The sequence below is a fragment of the Myotis yumanensis genome, unplaced genomic scaffold (assembly GCF_028538775.1).
Source record: "Myotis yumanensis isolate MYYU_CA2020_CCGP unplaced genomic scaffold, mMyoYum1.0.hap1 SCAF_1, whole genome shotgun sequence".
Taxonomy (NCBI): domain Eukaryota; kingdom Metazoa; phylum Chordata; class Mammalia; order Chiroptera; family Vespertilionidae; genus Myotis; species Myotis yumanensis.
In genome coordinates this window covers 236,870,714-236,891,554 of record NW_027223752.1, presented here as the reverse complement: position 1 = coordinate 236,891,554, position 20,841 = coordinate 236,870,714, and the positions used below count along the sequence as shown (strand labels likewise).

General features: G+C 53.7%; 1 protein-coding gene across 2 annotated transcripts in view; it reads right to left on the bottom strand.

The window, feature by feature from the left end:
- STK32B (serine/threonine kinase 32B) overlaps positions 1-20,841 on the bottom strand; it is a 117,294-nt gene that overhangs the window by 31,401 nt on the left and 65,052 nt on the right. For both annotated transcript variants that reach the window (XM_070399549.1, XM_070399559.1), the window contains exon 4: positions 716-889. In XM_070399549.1, coding sequence (XP_070255650.1) covers positions 716-889 — 174 coding nt within the window. The remainder of the gene's footprint in view (positions 1-715; positions 890-20,841) is intronic.

Here is a 20,841-nt window from a genome sequence, read left to right as displayed (position 1 = left end):
GAGGCACGTGGTCCGTTCTCTCTCATCCTCACAGCAGCCTGAGGTTATCATCCTATCCCCACAGCCCTGCAGCTCCCCACCAGGAAGAAACCCTCCGAGATGCACAGCGTGGGTTCCTGGGGTGGGGGGGTGGGGGGGGGAGGGACAGAGGAGAACCCGTCCCCCAACCTCACCGCACGTGGTCGCTGTACCTGGGATGGGAGGGACAGAACACGCCAGCCTCCCAAAGGCACCAGCTTGGCAGCAGGGACCACACAGGTCCCCCCGTGACAGGCAGTGGGCCTGCGCCTTGAGGCAGGTCACGGTGAGCAGGACTGAAGTGCGCTATTTTTTATGGTCTCTATGCACTGTCAGGACTAAAGAACACCAGTGGGAAACCCCTGGCCCGCCGCCGGCTCCCACACACCCCACATGGGAAAACACCCCTGCAGCTGCCTCCCGGACACCCAGCGTGGGAAAATACCCCTGCAGCCGGCTCCCGCACACCCCACATGAGAAAATACCCCTGCAGCCGGCTCCCGCACACTGCCCCCGTGGGAAAACACCCCTGCAGCTGGATCCCGCACACCCATCGTGGGAAAACACCCCTGCAGTGGCCTCCCACACACCCCACATGGGAAAACACCCCTGCAGCCGGCTCCCGCACACCCTGCGTGGGAAAACACCCTGCAGCCAGCTCCCGCAGGCCCCTCGGCGCTGCCCCGCGTAGCCTCACCTGTGGATGATGCAGTGCTGCTGCAGGTACTCCAGCGCCAGCGCCAGCTCGCAGATGTACAGCTTCACGGCGCCCTCGGGGAAGTGCACGTTCTGCTGCAGGTGGTAGCGCAGGTCCCCACCCAGCAGCAGGTCCACCACCATGAACATGTCCTCCTCGTCCTGGAAGGAGTACCTGGAGCACAGAGGGCAGAGCCGTGAGGGAGGAGAGGAAGCCAGTGCCCGCTTCACAGCTACACAAACTGAGGCCTGGGGAGAGCGACAGCACTGGTCCCGGCTCTGGCGGACAAGTGGCCCTGTGAGCTCAGTGTTTGCAGAATGGCGGGCACCGGCTCCGTAGATGCACCACCCCCTCAACAATTCCTCCGCTTCCCACACACGTGCGCTCCCCCCACACATGTGTGCTCCCCCCCCAGTCTCCCCACACACACGCACCCCCCCACAAGAGCTCCCCCCCACACACGCTTCCCACACACACTCGCTCCCCACATACATGCGCTCCCCCACACATGCGTGCTCCCCCCCCACACACGCACTCCCCACACACATGCACTCCCCACACACATGCGCTCCCCACACACATGCGCTCCCCACACACATGCGCTCCCCCCATACACACTACACACACACACACACACACGCTCCCCCACACACGTGCTCCCCACAGCCAGCTTGTTTCTGCGACCCCTGGACCCAGTGATGCTCTTCCAAGTCCAAGGCCAGGCCTCAGGGAACCTGCTGCTCCTGCCACCTGCCTCTGGGAAACTGGCCAGAGCCCCAGCCCCGGGGAGAAGCCAGGAGAAGGAGAAGGTGTGCTGGTCACAGCCTCAGGTGAGCGACCAGGGGGCGGCCACGGGATGAGCACCTGGGCATCTGGGTGTCCCAGGGCAGCCCCGCTGATGCCACATGGAGAACTGCCCAGCGGAGCCCAGTCCACCCACAGAGCACGAGATAGCAAGCGGCTGTGATGAAGCCATTCATTCCGTTTTAGCACCGCCCCGCCCCCAAAGCAACAGGAAACTGACAGACACCAGACCTGGGCCTAAGTTTCCAGGACAACACCCGCCACTGTGATCCGGTCTCGCGGTTCCCTCACGGGCCTCGGTTCTGTCTGGGACGGGGCCCTTTATGACACTGTGAGTCCCTGTCACGGCTGTTTAAGGCCGTCCTCAGGCTCAGGATGTGGGCTCTTCCGTCCTTAAAAAGGCAATGACTGCAATGTCTGTGCTTTTTAAAAATCCTCACTCAAGGATAAGGTCTCCATTGACTTTTAGAGAGAGTGGGAGGGACGGAGGGGAGGGGGAGAGAGACACACAGACCGAAACATCGACGTGAGAGACACATCAATGGTTGCCTCCCGCACACGCCCCAACCAGGGCCAGGGATCGAGCCTGCAACTGAGGTTGGTGCCCTTGACCGGAATTGAACTCAAAACCCTTTGGTCCACGGGCTGATGCTGTAACCACTGGGGTAACCAGCCAGGTCGCCATGACGGTGCTTTCTGACTTAAGCTACTGTGTCCCGGGGCTGACGGAGCCTGAGCTGATACCCCTCTCCACTTGCCAGTGGAGAGAAGTGTTGAGACGCTGCAAAGAAATGACAGCCATCAGCTATCACGTGCCTCCCGCAGGTGCTCGATTTGTATTCTAGCAGCTGGCGGACTCGCGCACATTACATTCATATTGTAGCCCCACCCCGCTCCCAGCTCCCGTCAAAGGGCTCTCATCCGGCATTCCATCCGAGCGCCGAGCGCCCGGGAGCTCTCAGGAGAGCGGGCTGGGATGCATGCTGAAGAGGAAGGCCAGATGCACAGAGCAATGATGAGCGCCACAGCCCGGCTCTGCTGTTGCCTGCTGCACCCCCATTTTCCGCCCGGGCCACGCGCTGCATTCATCCCCAGAGACTCGATGCTATTATCGGGGGACAGAGAACGCCCTCTCGTTTCTCGCTGAAGCTTGCGCTGGCCCCCGGCTTGGTGCCATGGCTCCAATCGCAGTTATAATCACGGTCCCGTGCTGCACGCGGTCCTGGAAGGGCAGGGTCACCGTGAGAAACCTCCACTCTGCCCGGAGCGCTGGCATGGCGGGCTGGGTGAGGAGGCTCACCGTGAGGAGGCAGACCTCGGGAGCGGGAAAGGCATCCATCCGGGCCTGGACGCTGACAGAGACCAGCACGAAGGACCCAATGTCTGTTTTTAAAACACATTAATTGCCCAGCCGTGGTGGCTCAGTGGTTGAGTGTTGACCTATGAACCAGGAGGTCACGGTTCGATTTCTGGTCGGGGCATATGACCGAGTTGCAGGCTGGATCCCGGATCATGCAGGAGGCAACCAATCAATGATTCTCTCTCATCACTGATGTTTCCATCTCTCTCCTTCTCCCTTCCTCTCTGAAATCTGTAAAAAAAACATTTAAAAACATAAAAATAAAACAAATAAAAAACATTAATTTATTAACTTGTTCCAAGAAAAATTAAACGTGACTTGCAAAATGCATATCCTATATAATAAAAGCGTAGTATGCAAATTGTCCCTTCGACTGGGAGGTCGTCCGGGAGTTCGACCAGGGCACGGGGCCGGCTGGGAGAAGGGAGTGAGTACCCAGCCGGCAGCCACTAGGGACCCTACCAGAGCAGGAGTTTCATGCACTGGGCCTCTAGTAATGCAATAAAATTGAAAACATGGGAGCCACAGATTAGGTCAAAAATAAAAAAGGAACTCAAGAAAATGGAAGCAGGAGAAAATAGCCCAATTCATGCCAAATATCTTACGAGCTTCCTGGCACAGACCACGTCGTGACTCAGTATCCCCGACACACACAGAAAAGGGAGAGACAGGACCAGCCTCGGATTCGGGGTCTGAGGCCAAGGTGTCCACAGGGTGGCTCCTCCTGAGGCCTCTCCTCGACTTGTGGGCGCCGTCTCCCCCCTGTGCCCGCACATGCCGTCCCTCTGTGTGCATCTGTGTCCTAACGTCCTCTTCTTAGGACACCAATCAGCTGGGTTAGGGCCCCATGGTGACCCTAATGAAACCTTAACTGTTCCTTTAAAAAAATTTTTATTTAAAAATTGTTTTTGTTAATTCTCACCTGAGGATATTTTTTCCATTAATTTTTTGAGAGAGTGGTAGGGCAGGGGGAAGAGAGAGAAAGAGAAAGAGAGAGAGAGAAACATTGATGTGAGAGAGACACATTGATCAGTTGCCTCCCACATGCACCCCAACCGGGGCTGGGAATTGAACCTGCAACCCAGGTACTGCCCTTGGCCAGGAATCAAACCTGTGACCCTCAGGTCCTCGGGCGGATGCTCTAACTATTGAGCAACACCAGCCAGGGCACCCTTCATTGTTTCTTTAGAGAACTGCTCTCCAAACGTAGTTGGATCTGAGGTCCTGGGGGTTAGGGCATCGACATATGAATTTTGAGGGGACACAACTGAGCCCATAATAATGAGAGAGGCTGGTGTTCATTCCCAGATCCGTCTGCCATTGGGCCTTGTCCTCTGTGCGCTCCTGGTCTTGTTCGTTGCCCGTTTAGCTACAGGGCTGCTGGACCTGCTCAGAGTCTGTAGAAGCTGTTATTTATTGGAAACCAATCTTCCGACACGTGTATATGCTGCAGACGCCTCCTCCCGCCCAGCGCCGACTCTCCGCGTGGCGTCCTGCAGGGAGCACTTCTGTGTAGCGGCTGGACTTGTAATTTGTGCGTTAGTTCCTGCCGCTTTGATCTGCCCGCTCATGAGAGCAGCTGAAAGGCGCTCGGCAAATGTTTGATTCATTCGTTTTCCTGGTGACTCCAGCGAGTTTTGCTTTGTATATTGTCCAGTTTTATGTCCAAAGCATCCGAGTTCAGAAATGTGAACTTTCCTTCTATTTTGTAGTTATTCTCATTATCCTGAAAAACGCTTTTTGCTGCGAGATCAGTATTTCCCTATATTCTTTTTTGGGGGGAATATCTGTTTATATCCCATTATGTTCAGTTTTTTCATTCTCCTCATGTTTTTCACTGTAACTCTTGTAAATAGGCTATACACAGCTGTTTTTTTAAATCCTCACCCGAGGATATGTTTTTATTGATTTTTAGAGAGAGAGGGAAGGGGAGGGAGGGAGGGAGATAGAAGAGAAGAGAAACATCAATTGGCCGCCTTCTTTATGTGCCCCATGGGGATCGAACCTGCGACCCAGGCATGTGCCCTGAGTGGGGATCAAACTGGTGACCCTTCGGTGCATAGAACAATGATCAACCAACTGAGCCACTCGGCTGGGCTGTACACAGCGTTCCCAGCCACCCGCACGGAGGGCTTGGGTGTAGTTCAGTGCGCTCAGGGTGCTTATGCCTACGATGGTGGCTGATATGTTCTGAATGTTCTGTTATCTCTTTTGAACAGTGCTTACCATCTACCATGCTTCTGTTCTTCATGCCCCCTTCATTCTGCTGTCAATTCGATTTGCTAAGTTTCCTTATTTTCCCTTTTGACTATATATCCTATTTCTAAACTTTTAGTGCTTGCTTAAACATTTACATTTCAAATAACCGTACTTAACAAGGCACTGAATTTAAAATCTCTACTTTCTTTCTTAAAAACATATAAGGACCTTGGAGTTGTTCTATGATAATCGCCTCTTCCTCTAAGTCCTTTCTATTACAGACCACAAGTCCTTTTAAAACCTAGTTTTTAGAATTAATTTTAATTTTGTTCAGTTTTTGTCATTTAAGCATATTTCAAAGAACAGAAATATATAGATTTATATAGATTTATATATACTTATAGATTTATATATGCTTATGTAAATCTATATATTTCTATTTATTTAAATATATATGTATATACATTTATTCATATACACACACACATATATATGTATATGTATATATGCAACAATTTCTAAGTAACAATTAAATAAAGTGTGTAGTCACTACCCAGCTTAAAAAATTCTGGAATGCTTGTGAAGCAGGAAGTCCCGGGAATCTACCTCCCACCTAGACAGCAAATGCAGTAGAAGCGTCTGATGCGGCCACTTTGGAACTCTGCAGGCTGTTGAAGGGCTCAGGAGAAGGCTTGGATGGTAAATTGCAGTCAACTTTGGTCAATTTCAACTCTTAGCACAGGAGTGGCTCCAGCCCCGGGCAGCAGGCTGTGCACACTTTCCAGGAACAGCTGGGACACACGCTGCAGAGGCTAAGGTGGGCTAAAAGGATTCATCCTCCAGATATTGGGGATCTGCCCCCATCCCAAAGCTGCATACGGAGGCAGGAGGCCTGTTGTTGCACCCCCCATTGTTGTTGCTTCTCCTTATTGTCGCTGCTTCTCCCCTATTGTTAATGTTGTTGCTTCTCTCTATTATTGTCGCTGCTTCTCCCCTATTGTTATTGTTGCTGCTTCTCCCCATTATTGTCGCTGCTTCTCCCCATTATTGTCGCTGCTTCTCCCCTATTGTTATTGTTGCTGCTTCTCCCCATTATTGTTGCTTCTCCCCATTATTGGTGCATCTCCAAAGAGGTTATGACATCATCTAGCAAGTGGTGGAGTGAACTCTTTCTATAATCCAAGCTCAACCACCCCGCCTCCCCCCAGACTTCCCCTACTCTCCCTGAGCTGGAACCTTCCAGGGCGGAAGCTCAGCCCCTCCCTCCTCGGAAGGGGGTGGCCGTGGCCAGGGTGGCTTTGTTTAGCTGAGGCCAGTCTAAAGCACTGCCTGCCATCGGCTCTCCCAGCAGCTGGGTGGTGAGTCTGCGGTCCTCTAAGGGGGGCGGGCAGTGACTCCCAGCCCCTTTCTGCAGCTGTGCAGGAAGTCTTCGTGTCATTCTGCTGGGAGCCACCGGCAGTCCGTGAACGTGGGAAAGACACGCAGGGTGTGGGTCAGAAGACTGGCCTCTGTCCGCCGGGGGAGAGAGGAGGCGTTGGTGTCCACCTTCACAGTAGCGATGCCAAGCATGTGCTTTTACACAGGATGGAACTGAGGCTCAGAGAGGCTCAGGAACTTGCCTGTAGCCACACAGGAGTCAAGAACCGAGCCAGGAATGAAACCCAGTCTTAAGAAGCTGAGAATCCTGCACTGTTGTAGGAAACAGCCCTTGCACAGCTTCTGAAACAGTGGACACGCAGCCTGGGCGTGGCCATTATGTCACCCGTGTCACTGCTGTCGCCATCGTCATCTGGATAAAACGCAGGCCTGGTGGCGGGTCTGCCTGTCATTGGGAGACAGAGCCCGAGGACTGCTGACACGAAGAATCACGGCATGTCAGCGGCAGACGTGCTCCGACGCGGTTCCAACTGCAGGTGTAACAACGCGACGGGAATGAGTGGCCGCGACAATCCCTGGTGCACACAGTTAGCAGGACGCTCAGCTGGCGGGAGCCTCGCTCGCTGGTTCCCTGCCTCTCACTAATGGCTGACACCCCGCCCTCCCCTCCTCACCGCTGACAATTTCCTCTCGCGTCTGGCCACTCTCGCTGTTGGCAGACACGAGTGGAGTTAGCTGGCTCCCTGGGCCAGCACGCGTCCAGCACAGCTCGGGACGGAGCTGGCGCCCATCCGCCCGGGGCCGGTGGCAGCAGCACCTGGAAACTCACTGTCTGTCTCGCTGAACAACGACGCTGCTTGTGGAAAAGGGTGATTTTTTGAGCTAATACTCAGCACCCACTGTGCCCAGCTCTGTGCCGGGCACCAGGGAGACAGAGGTGCGCTGGTTCACGCCCGGGGCAGCCCCAGCCACTGACGGGCCAGGTTGGGGTATAAACGCCAGGCCCCGCCGCCCTCGCTCAGGATAACGCTGATGAGCAGGAGGGCCCACGGGGTGGCTGCAGCTTCACTGTGACCACACCACGGCCAGCTGCTCCTCTGCTCCACCTGCTCCCCCCCTCCCACTCCCTGTCGGAGCTGCTGGCCCCCAGGGCACACCCTCGGCAGACTCCCCCTGCTTCCTAATTTCCACCCAGCATCTGCGCCCCAAGAAACCCCCCTGCAACACAGGGTACTTCTCTGGGTCGGTGTCCCACTCCCGCCCGACGGGCCACACGTCTCTCCTTCCCACACATGCCACACATCTTCCCGGCTCCCACCTGCTACTCAAGCTTCTCCCCCTTTCCAGAGGCCCCTCGAAACTCAGCGGCTCACAGAGCTGCTGCTCTCAGCAGGATCGGCTGGAACAGCCCTCCTCCGAGAAGCCACTCCTGATTGTCAGGCACTTGTGTTCTGGTCCTCTCAGCCCTTCGAGGCCTGTTTGTGTCTCTGTCCAGGGCTGATCCTCTGCATTGTAACCCCCTAACCAGCCACCTGCTCCCCACACCGGCGGTGGCTCCTTCAGGCCACACCTCCCCCTCTCGGTGCCCAGCCAGGGTCTGACACGAGGCAGGAGCTTGGAATTTCTCTATAATGTGTGAAAGTCCCGCCACGCCTGGTGCCGGGCGCCTAAAGGGACTTGTTACGGGCGCTGCTCATTTGCACTATTGGGAAAGCTCAGCGGCATTTTCACCGGATGTTCTTGCAGAGAATCAATGTTTACACTCGGGCCGTTCGGCTTCCGTTCCTCACTGCTCTGCATGGAAACAGTCTGGGCGCATCTAGCCCAGCCCGCATGGCTCAGTGGTTGGTCATGGTCCCATGAACCAGGAGGGCATAGTTCGATTCCCGGTCAGGGCACATGCCCAGGGTGATGGCCTCGATCCCCAGTAGGGGCTGCAGGAGGCAGCTGATCAATGATTCTTGTCATTGATGTTTCTATCTCTTTCTCCCTTCCTGTCTCTGAAATCAATAAAAAATAAAAGAATCAGTCTGGGCGCACCCACCTCTCCCACAGTGTGTCTTCCTGGGGGAGGGGCTGTGCCTGACCCCCTCTCCCCAGCCTCTCCTGTGCCGCCCGGCACGCCAGAGGCCACTGGGAAGAAGGCAGGAGGAGGCTCTGGAGGTGACAGTGACAGTTGCATGCATGAGTGCTGACCTGCACCTGGCAGTGTCCTGAGAACTTCAGAACCGTTAATGCGTGAGATTCCTCCTAACGTAAGACACATACTTTACAAACGGGAAACAAAGGCCCAGGGACTGCAGGTAACTGGACCCAGATCCGTAGTGAGGAGGTGGCAGAACCAGGACCGGACTCTGGCGGCTGGGAGCCAGACTCGGGGCTCTGAACCGTGACGCAAGCCCGACTCTGCCAGCTCCAGACAGCCACTCAGCAGACATATTTTTTCTGAGTACCTACTGTGTGCGAAGCACAGTTCCAGAGGCCAAGAACACTGTAGGGAAGAAGCAGGTATAAAAACTCCAGTCCTCATGGTGCTTACACTCCAAATGAGGAAGACCGTCAGGAGAAAGGGGGAGGGGTGCATACTAGGCAAGTGTTGGTAGAGTAGAAAGACATGGGGTCTTTCGATTCGGATTTTGGAAACCCTCTAAAATAAGCCATTGAAGAGTATTCCAGCAACAAAACTCACTGCATAAAAGGCTGCCACCCCCTGCACTGTCTCACGCAGCACACCCATACAGATGCATCTTAAATGCCATATCACTGGTCCAAGTGGCTATACCAGCAGTTCTCAAAGTGTGTTCCTCTGGGAACCTCCAAGACCCTCTGGGTGTCTATAGGCCAAAACTATCTCTCTATATAAAAGCCTAAGTGACCGGAATGACCGGAACGACTAATAGCTATGATGCGCACTGCGGCTGGCCAACCAGTCTGATTGGGGGCTGGGCCAGCCAGCCAACCTCCTGCGGCCCCTCCCCCCAGCCAGCCCCACCCCCGCTCGGCCCCCCCCACCCCGATCAGGGGGTGGGGCCTACGGCCAACCTCCTGCAACCCCTACCCCTGGCCAGACCTGCACCAATTGGCCCTTATTGGGGCAGGCTAGCCGGACCCCACCCGTGCACAAATTCATGCACAGGGTCTCTAGTTTTTATAATATTAAGACTTTATTTGCCAAAACTTTCATGCTCTCATGAGTGTGTAGTGGAGTTTCCCCGAGACTCATTATATGTGATGACGTCAAATGAAAACAAAGGCATACTTGTGTTTTGTAGTTTCCTAAGGTGCGCAGTAGGTTTGAGGTATAAGTATGTTCATTTTCAAAGCTGATCAGCCTGTCGTTAGAATTCCTCACTGGCCATCTTTGGTTATACCTTCTTCATATCTGCAACCTCATTATCACCCAGTAAATCGTCCATGTGAAATCCTGGGATTTCCCTTGTTTAGAAAATAAATTCAAAATAGTTTCTAGAAAGTAAAAAAATATATAACAATTTAAATCTTACCTAAAACCATTATTTTGCAACTTCATAATACTAAGCTGTAAAATAAATGTGCATTAATTTACAATATTCTTTCTCATATTTAAGGATTGATCATTAGCTTTGCAAATTTAGACTCCTCGACTCCTCCACCCACAGCTAAGTCGCCTACGTCTAAAGATGCTGAAAAGACGAAAGCGACATGGTAGAGTTCTGACTTACGGGAGCGAAGGATCCGCTCCAAAGAATTAAGTCAGAAAACAAACAAGACTACAGTGAAAACAAACCGGACGGCTTCCTCTCCCTTAACACGCAGACCCTCGCCATCTCTCTTACTGTGCTCTAGGGAGTAGAGTATTTTAGCAAAGCACCACAAAAAAACTGCTTATTGCGGATTTTCAGGCTCTAACGAAAAAGCCACCGAAGCCAGTGCCAGGGTAAGTGATTGCATTCCGTCGGCCGGGGAGGGGCCAACGACCGTGCAGAGTCCCATAAACCTCGTGCCCACGATAGCACGGAGCGCCAGCCGGGTGGCAGGTCAGCAAGAGAAGCCTCAGCACTTCCAGCTCCCGAGACTTAGTGGCCCCCGTACCCAGCGAGTGAGCCTCGCTGGCTGCATGTGCTCTCACAGACGGATGCCTCCGCGCACATGGCTGGCCTTCGTCCCCTGGCATCGGCACCCACTCATCATCGAAGACCTTTATGGGAGCGCCTGGCAGCAGTGGTGCTGAATCCCTCTGAATCTCAGACTGTGTCCTCACAGACGGCATGTGCTGCGGTGGGTACAACCGATGGCACCTTTGTGCAAATCAAAGACGTGGCACCGGACGGCAGCAGCAGCCCCTGTGTTTCTCAGTGCCGCACATAAATCAGAGCCAATTTCAGCCCTGGCTGCTGGACTCAATGGATAGAGCATCGGCCTGAGGACCGAAGGGTCCCGGGTTCGATTGTGGTCAAGGGCACGTACCTTGGTTGCAGGCTCCTCCCCAGTCCAGGCCCTGGTCAAGGGCGTGTGCAGGAGGCAACCAATCAATGTCTCTCTCTCAGATCAATGTTTCTCTCTGTCTTTCCCTCTCTCTTCCACTCTCTCTAAAAATCAATGGAAAAATATCCTTGAATGATGATTAAAAAAAAACAAAAACAGAAACAAATTAAAGAGCCAAGTTCCCCTCAGGATGGCATGGACAAGGCAGGAAAGAGTATTAACCTTGTCATATTTATATCCTTGGCTATGCGTGTCTCTTTAATATCCCGCGTGCCGAGTGGGAAGTATGCACAAAGCACTTGTCTCTGGAAAAACAAAACACAATAAGACACTTTGGCAACCCAGCTGGCAACTGTGAAACTAGTAAATGTGGTTTTAAAATCTTGTATAATGGGGTATGCCGACACTTGGGAAATCCTAGTAAGTCAGGGACTGTTTTCCAAATTACCAGCCTACTATGTTCCAAAATCACTCGTGGCTAAAAGGTTCACTTGGGTTTCAATGCAGACTAAAGGCTTTAAGGCACCGGCTGTGAGGAGTTCAGTAACATGCTTCCAGGTCCCATCTCACCACTCATCGTTAAGGACATCCCAGGCGTGTTTTGGAACAATATGAAAGAAGAGTATTCAAAATTGTCGTCCGGGGGAAAAAGCTAACAGGATACTCCTCCCTCCTCCAACCACAGGTCTGTGTGAGGTTCGGTTTCCTTCACAGTCTTCAAAGCATCGCGTTCCCACAGACTGAGGCGCAAGAAGATACAAAGTGCTGTTTTCAAGAAAACCACCTGCTCAAGAGATTTGCAAAATGTACAACGATGGCACTTTCTCACTGTAAATATTGATAGATAAAACTCACACAAACAAACTCCTTGAGTCGTCATGATTTCTGTGGGTATAAGGCAGCGGTTCTCAACCTTTGGCTGCAAGGAGCATTCCCTGCCACATGCCAGCTACTTCCAATAGAGAAAGGAGGCATACGTCATGTGGGAAACCCACTCATCAGAAGTCCAATGAGGTGCTAAGGGGCATGAAGAGAAGATAACAGCTTCTTCCCCCATAAGTCCCTTGAAGGAAGAGACCTTAGCAGAAATCCTCATTTGGGGGCCAACCTGATGGAGAAGAGAGGGAGGAAAGGCTACCCCTATACTCTCCACCCGCTGCCACTACTGTAGCTGATGACTGCCACAGAGACCTCACGCCCCTCCCTGCCTCCGTTCCCCACCCCACTCCCATGGAGACCTAGCTAAGACCTAACTCATTCCATGCCCCCACACCCCACTTAAAAACCCTCTGCGTCCCCTCACTGTCTGCAGTTGAAACAGAAATTCCTAAGCCCCTCATACAAGGTTCCTGGTGCTCTGTCCCGTCTCCCCAGCCTTGACTGTCCTCATTTGACCTTCTGCCTCTTATGTTTCTGTTACTGCGAGCTGTCTACTTATAAAACTGCTCTCCCTGACTCACACGAGCCTGGAAACCCGTCACTCGCCCTTGGGTATTCAGCTCAGAGCCATCGTCACCAGAAAGCCTGATGGGACCTCAGCTGGCTGACTGAGGCGCCCTTCCTGTACTTTCTGTCTTAGCACTCATCTCCCCATCCTGGGGTTCCCTGCATAGCTGTCCGTCACCACGTGAGAACCGAGAGCTTATTTAAAAAATACATATTTTATTGATTTTTTACAGAGAGGAAGGGAGAGGGATAGAGAGTTAGAAACATCCATGAGAGAGAAACAGCGATCAGCTGCCTCCTGCACACCCTCTACTGGGGATGTGCCCACAACCAAGGTGCATGCCCTTGACCGGATTTGAACCTGGGACCCTTCAGTCCGCAGGCTGACGCTCTATCCACTGAGCCAAACCGGTTAGGGCCCGAGAGCTTATTGAGAGGGGGAACCCTGTCCTGTCTATGCTCCCACTTTTCACAGTGCCTGGCACAAGCCCGAGGCCCTGGGTGGATGGACAGAGTCGAGCGAACGCTTCAGGACCCTGGACAGTTCCCAGGGAGGCCTTGGCTCTGGTGGCTCTTGACCGGGGCCCTGGGCTTTCCTGGACTCTCACCTGTTAGTCCTCACATTCATGCTGGGCCGGCGTGGCTCAGGGGTTGAGCATCGACCTAAGAACCAGGAGGTCACAGTTCACATTCCCGGTCAGGTACCTGCCTGAGTTGCAGGCTCGATCCCCAGAGGGGGGCATACAGGAGGAAGCTGGTCAATGATTCTCTCCCATTGTTGATGTTTTTATCTCTCTCTCCCTCTCCTTTCCTCTCTGAAATCAATAAAAAAACATACTTTTAAAAAAAGAATCCTCACATTCTACGGACCAGCCTTTGTAGCTCTTGCCTTTGAGACCCAACCCATTATTCCAAAATGTATCTCAAATCCATCTACTTCCCATTTATGTATTGCAAACCGGATCCAAGAAGACATCATTCTCTCTTTCCTGGGCCACCACAGGCGCCTCCCCGAGAGGCCGCTTGCTTTTGTCCCCGAATCTGTCTCCCACGCAGCAGCCAGAGGCGTCTTTTAAAAACACGGCTCAGCTTCGAGGGTTACAGACGGACACGGAACTGTCTGCTATTATTCCCATGAGGAGGTGTCACCAGATCCCACCCCCCTGGGGTCTGGGCGGGCCGCAGGCTGAGTGAACGAACAGGATGCAGCAGAAGTGGCTCGTGCAACCCCCGGGGCGGGTCCTGAATGACAGCCGTGAGATTCAAGCAGCTTACAGAGCCCTGGAAGGCCGAGGACAAGGCCCGGGACCCACGGATACAGCACAGGGAAAGGTAACAACCTCAAAAATAACACAACAATAATAATAGCTTCCACCTAACGAAGAAGCCTTAGCAGGCCCGAGACTGCTCAGATACATAAACCTCACCTAGTCATAAAATAAGGGAGTCCTCGCCTTATTTTCCAGTGAGAAGATGGCTGATGTGGACGCTCAGGTGCCTCCCACCCTCCCGTCTGGAGAAGAAACCCCCGCATCATCCTCCCTCTATTCGGCGGCTCTGGCAAAGGCCCTTCCCCTAGTCCAGGCACTAAAATTAGGAGCCAGGTCCAATGGCTGTGTGATCTTCTTTGCTCCAAATTATTAGAACTATAAGTCAGGTGCCGAAATGTGTGGCTGGGAGGTTTGTCTGCCCCAAGAAACTCTGTGAGGACAAGGGCCAAACCCTGTGACTGAAGCCATAGGTTAACCCATGCCCCGGCACATGCCCTCCTGCCAAGCGTCACTGCTCTTCAAGGCTCGCTAAGGAGGCACACAGGGCCCGGCCTTCCCCGTCGCCTCCATGTCAGCAACCTGTGGCCAGAGCCGCTTTCTTCAGCGCTTCCGCCCCCACGGCCCCTTGACCTTCGCTGCCCCCGTCCCCTCTTCCTCATAAAATGCAGAGTGGCCTCCTGGCCAGGGAGAATCAGAAATACTTCCATCCCGTGGGTCGGCGGTGTGGTTATGAGTCTTAAATCACGTCAGTCAATCATAATCTTGCCTAAGTGTGGAAGAATGCAAAATCATGCCTTCTCCAAATTGTTGCAATGTCTGATTTAAATTCCTGCTTGCCCAGGGGGCCAGCAGCAGGGTGCTGTTCACATCAGCCGAGGGGAAGCTGGGAGCTGGCTGCACCTCAGTTATCCATTGGCTGGCACCGCACACATGTACGTAGGGGCGTCCTAAAAAGCTCCAGTTGCCGCCACGCACAAACACACACGTGTATGAGCCATTCTCACCCGGGGGAGCTCATATGTGTGGAACACTCACTGTCCACAGAGCAAAGAGAAGGCGGGGTCCTCCACGCACCGACCATGGCAGGCACTGGGAATAGTTCCAAGCAAGTCTGACTTTATAAATTAGCAAATCCATGCAAATTAACAAACCAAGCATCACACCACTGCCCCTGGTTTAAAACCCTGTGGGGTTTTCATGGCTTCTTTCCTTTTTTACATATATTTTTATTGATTTGGGAGAGGAAGGGAGAGGGAGCGAGAGATAGAAACATCAATGATGAAAGAGAATCATGGATCGGCTGCCTCCTGCACGCCCCCAACTGGGGATCAAGTCCACAATCTGGACTTGATCTCAGGAGTGAACCCTGCCCTCCTGGTTCATAGGTCGATGCTCAACAATCAGCCACACAGGTCGGGGATGGCTTCTCCTTTTACAAACTGAACCTCTTCCGCTAGTTCCCCAAGCACCCCCAGCTCCTCCGGCCCTGCCCTGCCTTCCACGTGCTGCCACCGGCGGCTGTCCGTGGTCTTGTGTGGATTGCGCCCCCTCGTTTCCACCGGGGCTCTGCACTCTCAGTAGAACTTCCCTCTCCCAGCCCCTCCTCCTCCTCTCCTCAGTCAATGGATTTCTCAAGTCCTGGCTGGAAACCCACCTCTGCAAGGGGGCCTCCCTGAGGCGCTCCAACCAGATGCAGTTCCTCAGTTGCCTCTCAGAGTTTCTGCCCCTCCCCCTCTGTTAGGTTGCGCCTGTTTTGTTCATGGCCGGCAGCTCCGCAGATACCCCGGAGAGAAAGGGATGCTCTTTGTGGACAACGGAAGTTAGTGTGGTCCCCAGATCTGCGCATTGGAGCCCCCAGACACCTGGTAGAAACGCACAGCCTCCTGGCCCACCCCAGTCCTACCCTGTCATGAACTGTGGTTTGAGAGCCACGGGTGATGGTCAGGCGCTCACACGCAATGAGCAACGCGCACTGGGTGGGCACACGCAGCGAGACCCGGACCAACGGCGGGTATTCTTTGCGGGCTGGTTCTGAATAAGGGACAGGAGGGACTTCCTCACATTTAGAAAAGTCGGGAACAGAACACCTTGGGGACGTGAGCCGGGCACAGTGGCTCCTCGCGGAGCAGGTCCACTTCCTGGCGTAGCGTTGACACTCAGTCAATGTTGACTTGACGCTGGAGAGGAGTCAGGCCGGACCGGCTGAGCCCCTCATCCCTGAGAGTCTAGGAGACGCAGTGTGCGCTCCGAGGGGTAGAGGTGTGGAAGGAAGTGGAACGGACACCTGAAGTGGCTCAGGGTAAAACACGATCTGATGTTGGATAAGTAAATCAAAACCACAAGCGGTCCCCCACCCCACGCAGGAGCAGCTGAGCCACGAGGACTCTGTAAACGGCTATAAATAAAGAAATCCATGAAACCCAAGAGGGACGCTGTCTGAGGGAGCAAAGAGCAGCCCTGTCTCCTGGCGACCTGGGGAGAAGCCGCCTCTCGGAAATCAAAGGGACGTGCTCCCCCGTGTGTGGTGCCCCGCGTGCATGCGCGCCGTCTCCTGATTGCAGCCGACTGAGCAGATAACCATCAGGAGATGGAATGACATCGGCTGCGGCAGCCGAATTAGGGAAAGAGGCAACGTCTGATTGAAGTAACGGAAATCTTTAACAGAAATCAACACGACTCCCTGTTTAGAATTCACAGTGGACTGCACGGCCTGTGCTGTCCGCGGGGTGCTCTGTGCCCCCGCCTGGTGCTGATGTAAGTGGGTTCTTGGGGAGCTGCAGGAGGATGAGGCATCCTGGAAAGCTTTATTTATGTGGCGTCAAGCCCCTGAGTTCCCAAGACCCCTTCTCCCTCCTTCCCGCCATGGAAAGTCCCGTTTTGCTGTCCTCAGGGCTAGGATTGAAGCCACTGCCCAGAGCTTCCGCTCCATTTGCACAGTCCTGGGCTGGCTCAGCCTGTGTTTCCAGCCGCATCCACTGCATGTGGGGTCTGCGTGGTCATGGGTCACGGAGCACGGAGGGCTAGCGTGGGCCACGGAACAAGCAGGAGCAAGCGAGCAGGAGCGAAGCAAGAGGAACAGGAGGGGGAAATTCCTTGGTCTGGGGATGATGGGTTCCCCCATGTCCACGGGGCTTGCATTGGCTCCATCCTGCTGGCCAATATCTCTTTGTTCCCGGGTTAGACTGACAGACAAGCACTTCCCCTACGTCATCCCGACCTCACTGCACATGCGCCCATCTTCCCCTCAGTGCAGTCCCTGCCCCCGTGATGTGCAAGGAATGGACCGGAGGTTCCCTGGGGAGCGGGAGTTGCAGCTTCCTGATGAAGCTGCCCAGGTGGCCACGCTTCTAGTCTGGCCTCCCCTTTGCTCCTTCCTATTATTAGCATCAGGGAGCGGCTTGTGGCGGCAGCACCCGGACAGACTCCCGGATGGGCCCCTCTTGACTTAGAACCCAGTGGAACCCTCATTTCCCCAGTGCCCGGCCCACTGGAGAAAGGAAAGGACTCCACGCGCCCCATGTCACTGTCTGCTCCTGGAATATGATGATCCCATAGATGCTCCCGTCCACAGGGCCTGGGATACTCGGCATTTTTTTGATACATCCTCTGTTCCCCGATGGCTCTGGGCCCCAACTCTTCCCATGGATTGTGACTGCTCATTTCTGAACCAGAAAAGAACTATGTGTGTACGTGGTTCAGAAGGCACAGTGTCTCCCCAGATGAAAATATTACCTTGCTTTCTGTAAAAACGTTAGCACTTTGTTCACATATTTCTCATAATAAACACATAAACTTGGAGTACTTGCAAATATGCATAAAATATAAGAGAATAGTGAAAACAATTTCCTTATGAAGGAAAAATGAACATTGAATTCTCTCCTTAGAAGACTCAGAGGAAATGCCAGCGAGCTCAAGGCAGACCGTCTGCTACTCATGGGATCACGAGAGAGCTCCCATGTCTTCTTAATTTCCATGCACATCATCGGGTTGTAATAATTCACACCGTGGGACCGTGGTGTGCGGCTGGACAAACAGACCGTAGGAATGGAACAGACAACCCAGAAACAGACCACAGATATGAGGTCGCTGGGGAAAGGGAGGGGGTGATCGACCCGTGAGGGACGATAACAAATGATGCTGGAACAACGGGTTTTTTCTGAGGAACAAAATGAAACTGGATCTAAATGTCACCGTGTACAAAAATCGACACCTCACACCACACACAGAAACCTCTTGGATTTAAGAATAAAACATGAAAAGCCAAACTTCAAAAACTGTTAGAAAAAAAATATAGGGAAATGGCATATGACCTATATTTATGTTGGGAAAGATTTTCCAAAGCAGACATGAACTACACCAACTTTAAAAAGCAAAGATTGGTAATTTAATGCCATTAAAACTAAGATTATTTTTATCAAAAGTCACCATAACAGCCCAGCTGGTGTGGTTCAGTGGTTGAGCATCAACCTGTGAACCATGAGGTCACTGTTCGATTCCTGGTCAGGGCACATACTGGGGTATTTTGGGCTCCATCCCCAGCAGGGGGCGTGCAGGAGGCAGCCGATCAGTGATTCTTTCTCATTGATGTTTCTCTCTCTCCCTCCCCCTTCCTCTCTAAAATCAATAATAAAAGAAGTCACCATAACATGTAACTACCAGCTACAAATTGCAAGAAGATATTCAACATTTATAAATCCCCCCATACATACGGAAGGAAAAAGACCATCTTGTTAAAAATGAGTAAAAAGGCATGAATACAGGTGGGAGGGTTGCAGCAGGAAACATTGCCTGAGGAGGTAACGTCTGTGATTACAGAGCGGGGGCGTGGGGGGGGTGGGGGGGTAGGGGAGGTCCAGTTGAGGGGGCATTGGAAGCTCACCACTCAGCAGGCCCAGACCACGCCCCTCTACACCCTCCTGGTCAGTATAAACATGACACTTGGCTCTCTGCCTGCCTCTCTCTGGTTCATTCCCCAGTTGGTTCTAAGCTGGGCCGGAAAAGGGAGGAGGTGGTATTAATAGACGCAAATCCCAACAGAAAGGAATCTGGATCGGATTCAGGATGGTTGTGAACAAGCCTGACATGATCTGACTTAAGCCTTTTAGGAGTTCACCCTGGCGGCTCCATGGAGAGCAGACGGCAGGGGCCGAGGGTGAAAGCTGAGGGATCATTAGCCATAAGCCAGGACGGTGAGGGCAAGAGGCTGGCTCTGTGAGGGGCGTGGAGGAGTAAGGAGCCTGCAGAACCACCAGCGTTTGCTATTGTGCCGATGGGGAGCGGGAGGGGAGGGGGGAGGAGAAGGAGGCAGGAGGCAAGAATTCAATCAAAAGGGAAGAGAAGTGGATAAGAATGTCTGAGAAGCGAGGTGCTGCTTCAATGGCCCCTTACTGCTTTTTGTAAGGAGTGAATGCTGCTCAGGTCTGAGCCGGCTTGCAGGGCGGGCGCTGGAGACGGCAGTTTGGAGAGAGCCTGAGGGGGCGGGGAGTTGTGAGTATATGGCCTCTGAGAGCAGGTGCTGACCCTCCACCCGCCACGATGAAGGTCCCCTGCCTGTGTGTCTGGAGCCGCTCGCCTCACTCACAAACCCCCCGTGGGTCACGTGTCACATACACATTTTATCCTGACCACCCGCAGCCCCGGCCCAGAGCCAATATGACATTTACATCTAAACTAAATGTGGATAAAGTGTCATCCTAGCCTCAGCCCGGCAGGGCAACTTCCTTTCCTATCGTGTTTTAAGGGACGATGACAAATGCGGGAGAAATCCCCCGGTGGCCTTTGCTAAGATAACAACACTGGGAAAGTCTGGATTAAACCCCAGGGTGCAGAGGGCGGCGGACATGGGGGTGCCGGGCGATTGCTCACCGGCCAGTGGAGCCTCTTCAGAGGGGCCACAGGAGGGCGGGGCTCACCCTGTCTTTCGCTCCCTTCCTGTGGTCCCTGGCCCTGAGAGCTGCTGACAGCAAGGCCACAGGCCGTCGAAAGAGGTGCCGCATCTGAGCGTTTCTTGGGCAAACGGCTTGACGGCCTGGACTGGGTCCCTGGCGGCCACTCGGCAGCTGTGGCCTCGGACAAGTTCCTCTGAATATGGACCTGCAATTGTTCCGCCTTAAATGTCAACAGATGTCAGTCTTCTCGCCGGTCCTCACAGGTGGGAGGGGAGATGGGGGAGCTCTCTGAGGTCTTCTCTGCTAGAAGAGCACTAACCCCGTTCCTACAATCGCCACCCCCATGGCCTCAGGGCCCTACCTCCTGTACCACCCCAGGAGGGATTAGGTTTCAGCATGTGGATCTGGGGACACACACACACTCAGCCCGCAGCACCCAGCACAGTGCCCAACGCACCGCACGCGCTCGGCAAAGACCCGCAGGTGACCTTATCCTTCAGTACAAGCCCGCCGGTGGCACACTCCACCCCGGCCCTGACCCCGGAGCGGGACAGGCGTTTGCCGCACGACGGTGAATGAGTTACCATTCCCCTCCCGCCTTGGTTTCCTCACTAGTAGAGGGAGTAGTGACATGAACTCCCAAGTGTATCAGGAAGATGAAGGAACAGGGAAGGTACCACGTACATGGTGGTTGTCAAATGAATTTGAAAAGCCCCGTTCACTGAACTAGAAACCGCATCCGGGGGACTGGCCACTTGACCGTGTTAGAGCTTCCTCGGTTCACAGTTTAAAACGCAAGTTTGTTTACCCTGCAAATGAACAGACATGTGTTTTCAACTGTGAGACAAGACAGTTTGGGTTACTGCTCCCGGGAGGGGAGGACGCCCCCTCGCAGGGCCATGAAGCAGAGGGAGGGCGTTAACACAGGAGACGCCCAGCCCAGGGGAGGCTCCACATTCGAGTCTCTCCTTCCCCAAGCAAGCAAACAGGCAAGCAAACACATAAACGCACAACGCGTGCACCGGGAACACCGGTCCAACCCCGCCTGCCCCCCCCCCCCCCCGACTGAGCCCCAGGAGCTGAGGGACACACGGTCCCCTGCTCCTCCCTGGCCCCGGTGGTCTGAGCTCTGTGGCTGAAGGGAAGGCAGTGCTTCTGGTCAGCCCATTGCTGACAAGGCCCCTCCGGCTGGGTGCGGGTGCTAGTCTTCCTCCTGCTCCCCACCGGCAGCTTTACTTCCACAAATCGGACTTTGTGGGAAGCTCCCCTCCCTCCCCCGCAAATAATTACAAATCTTTTCCATGAGCCTAGAACCAG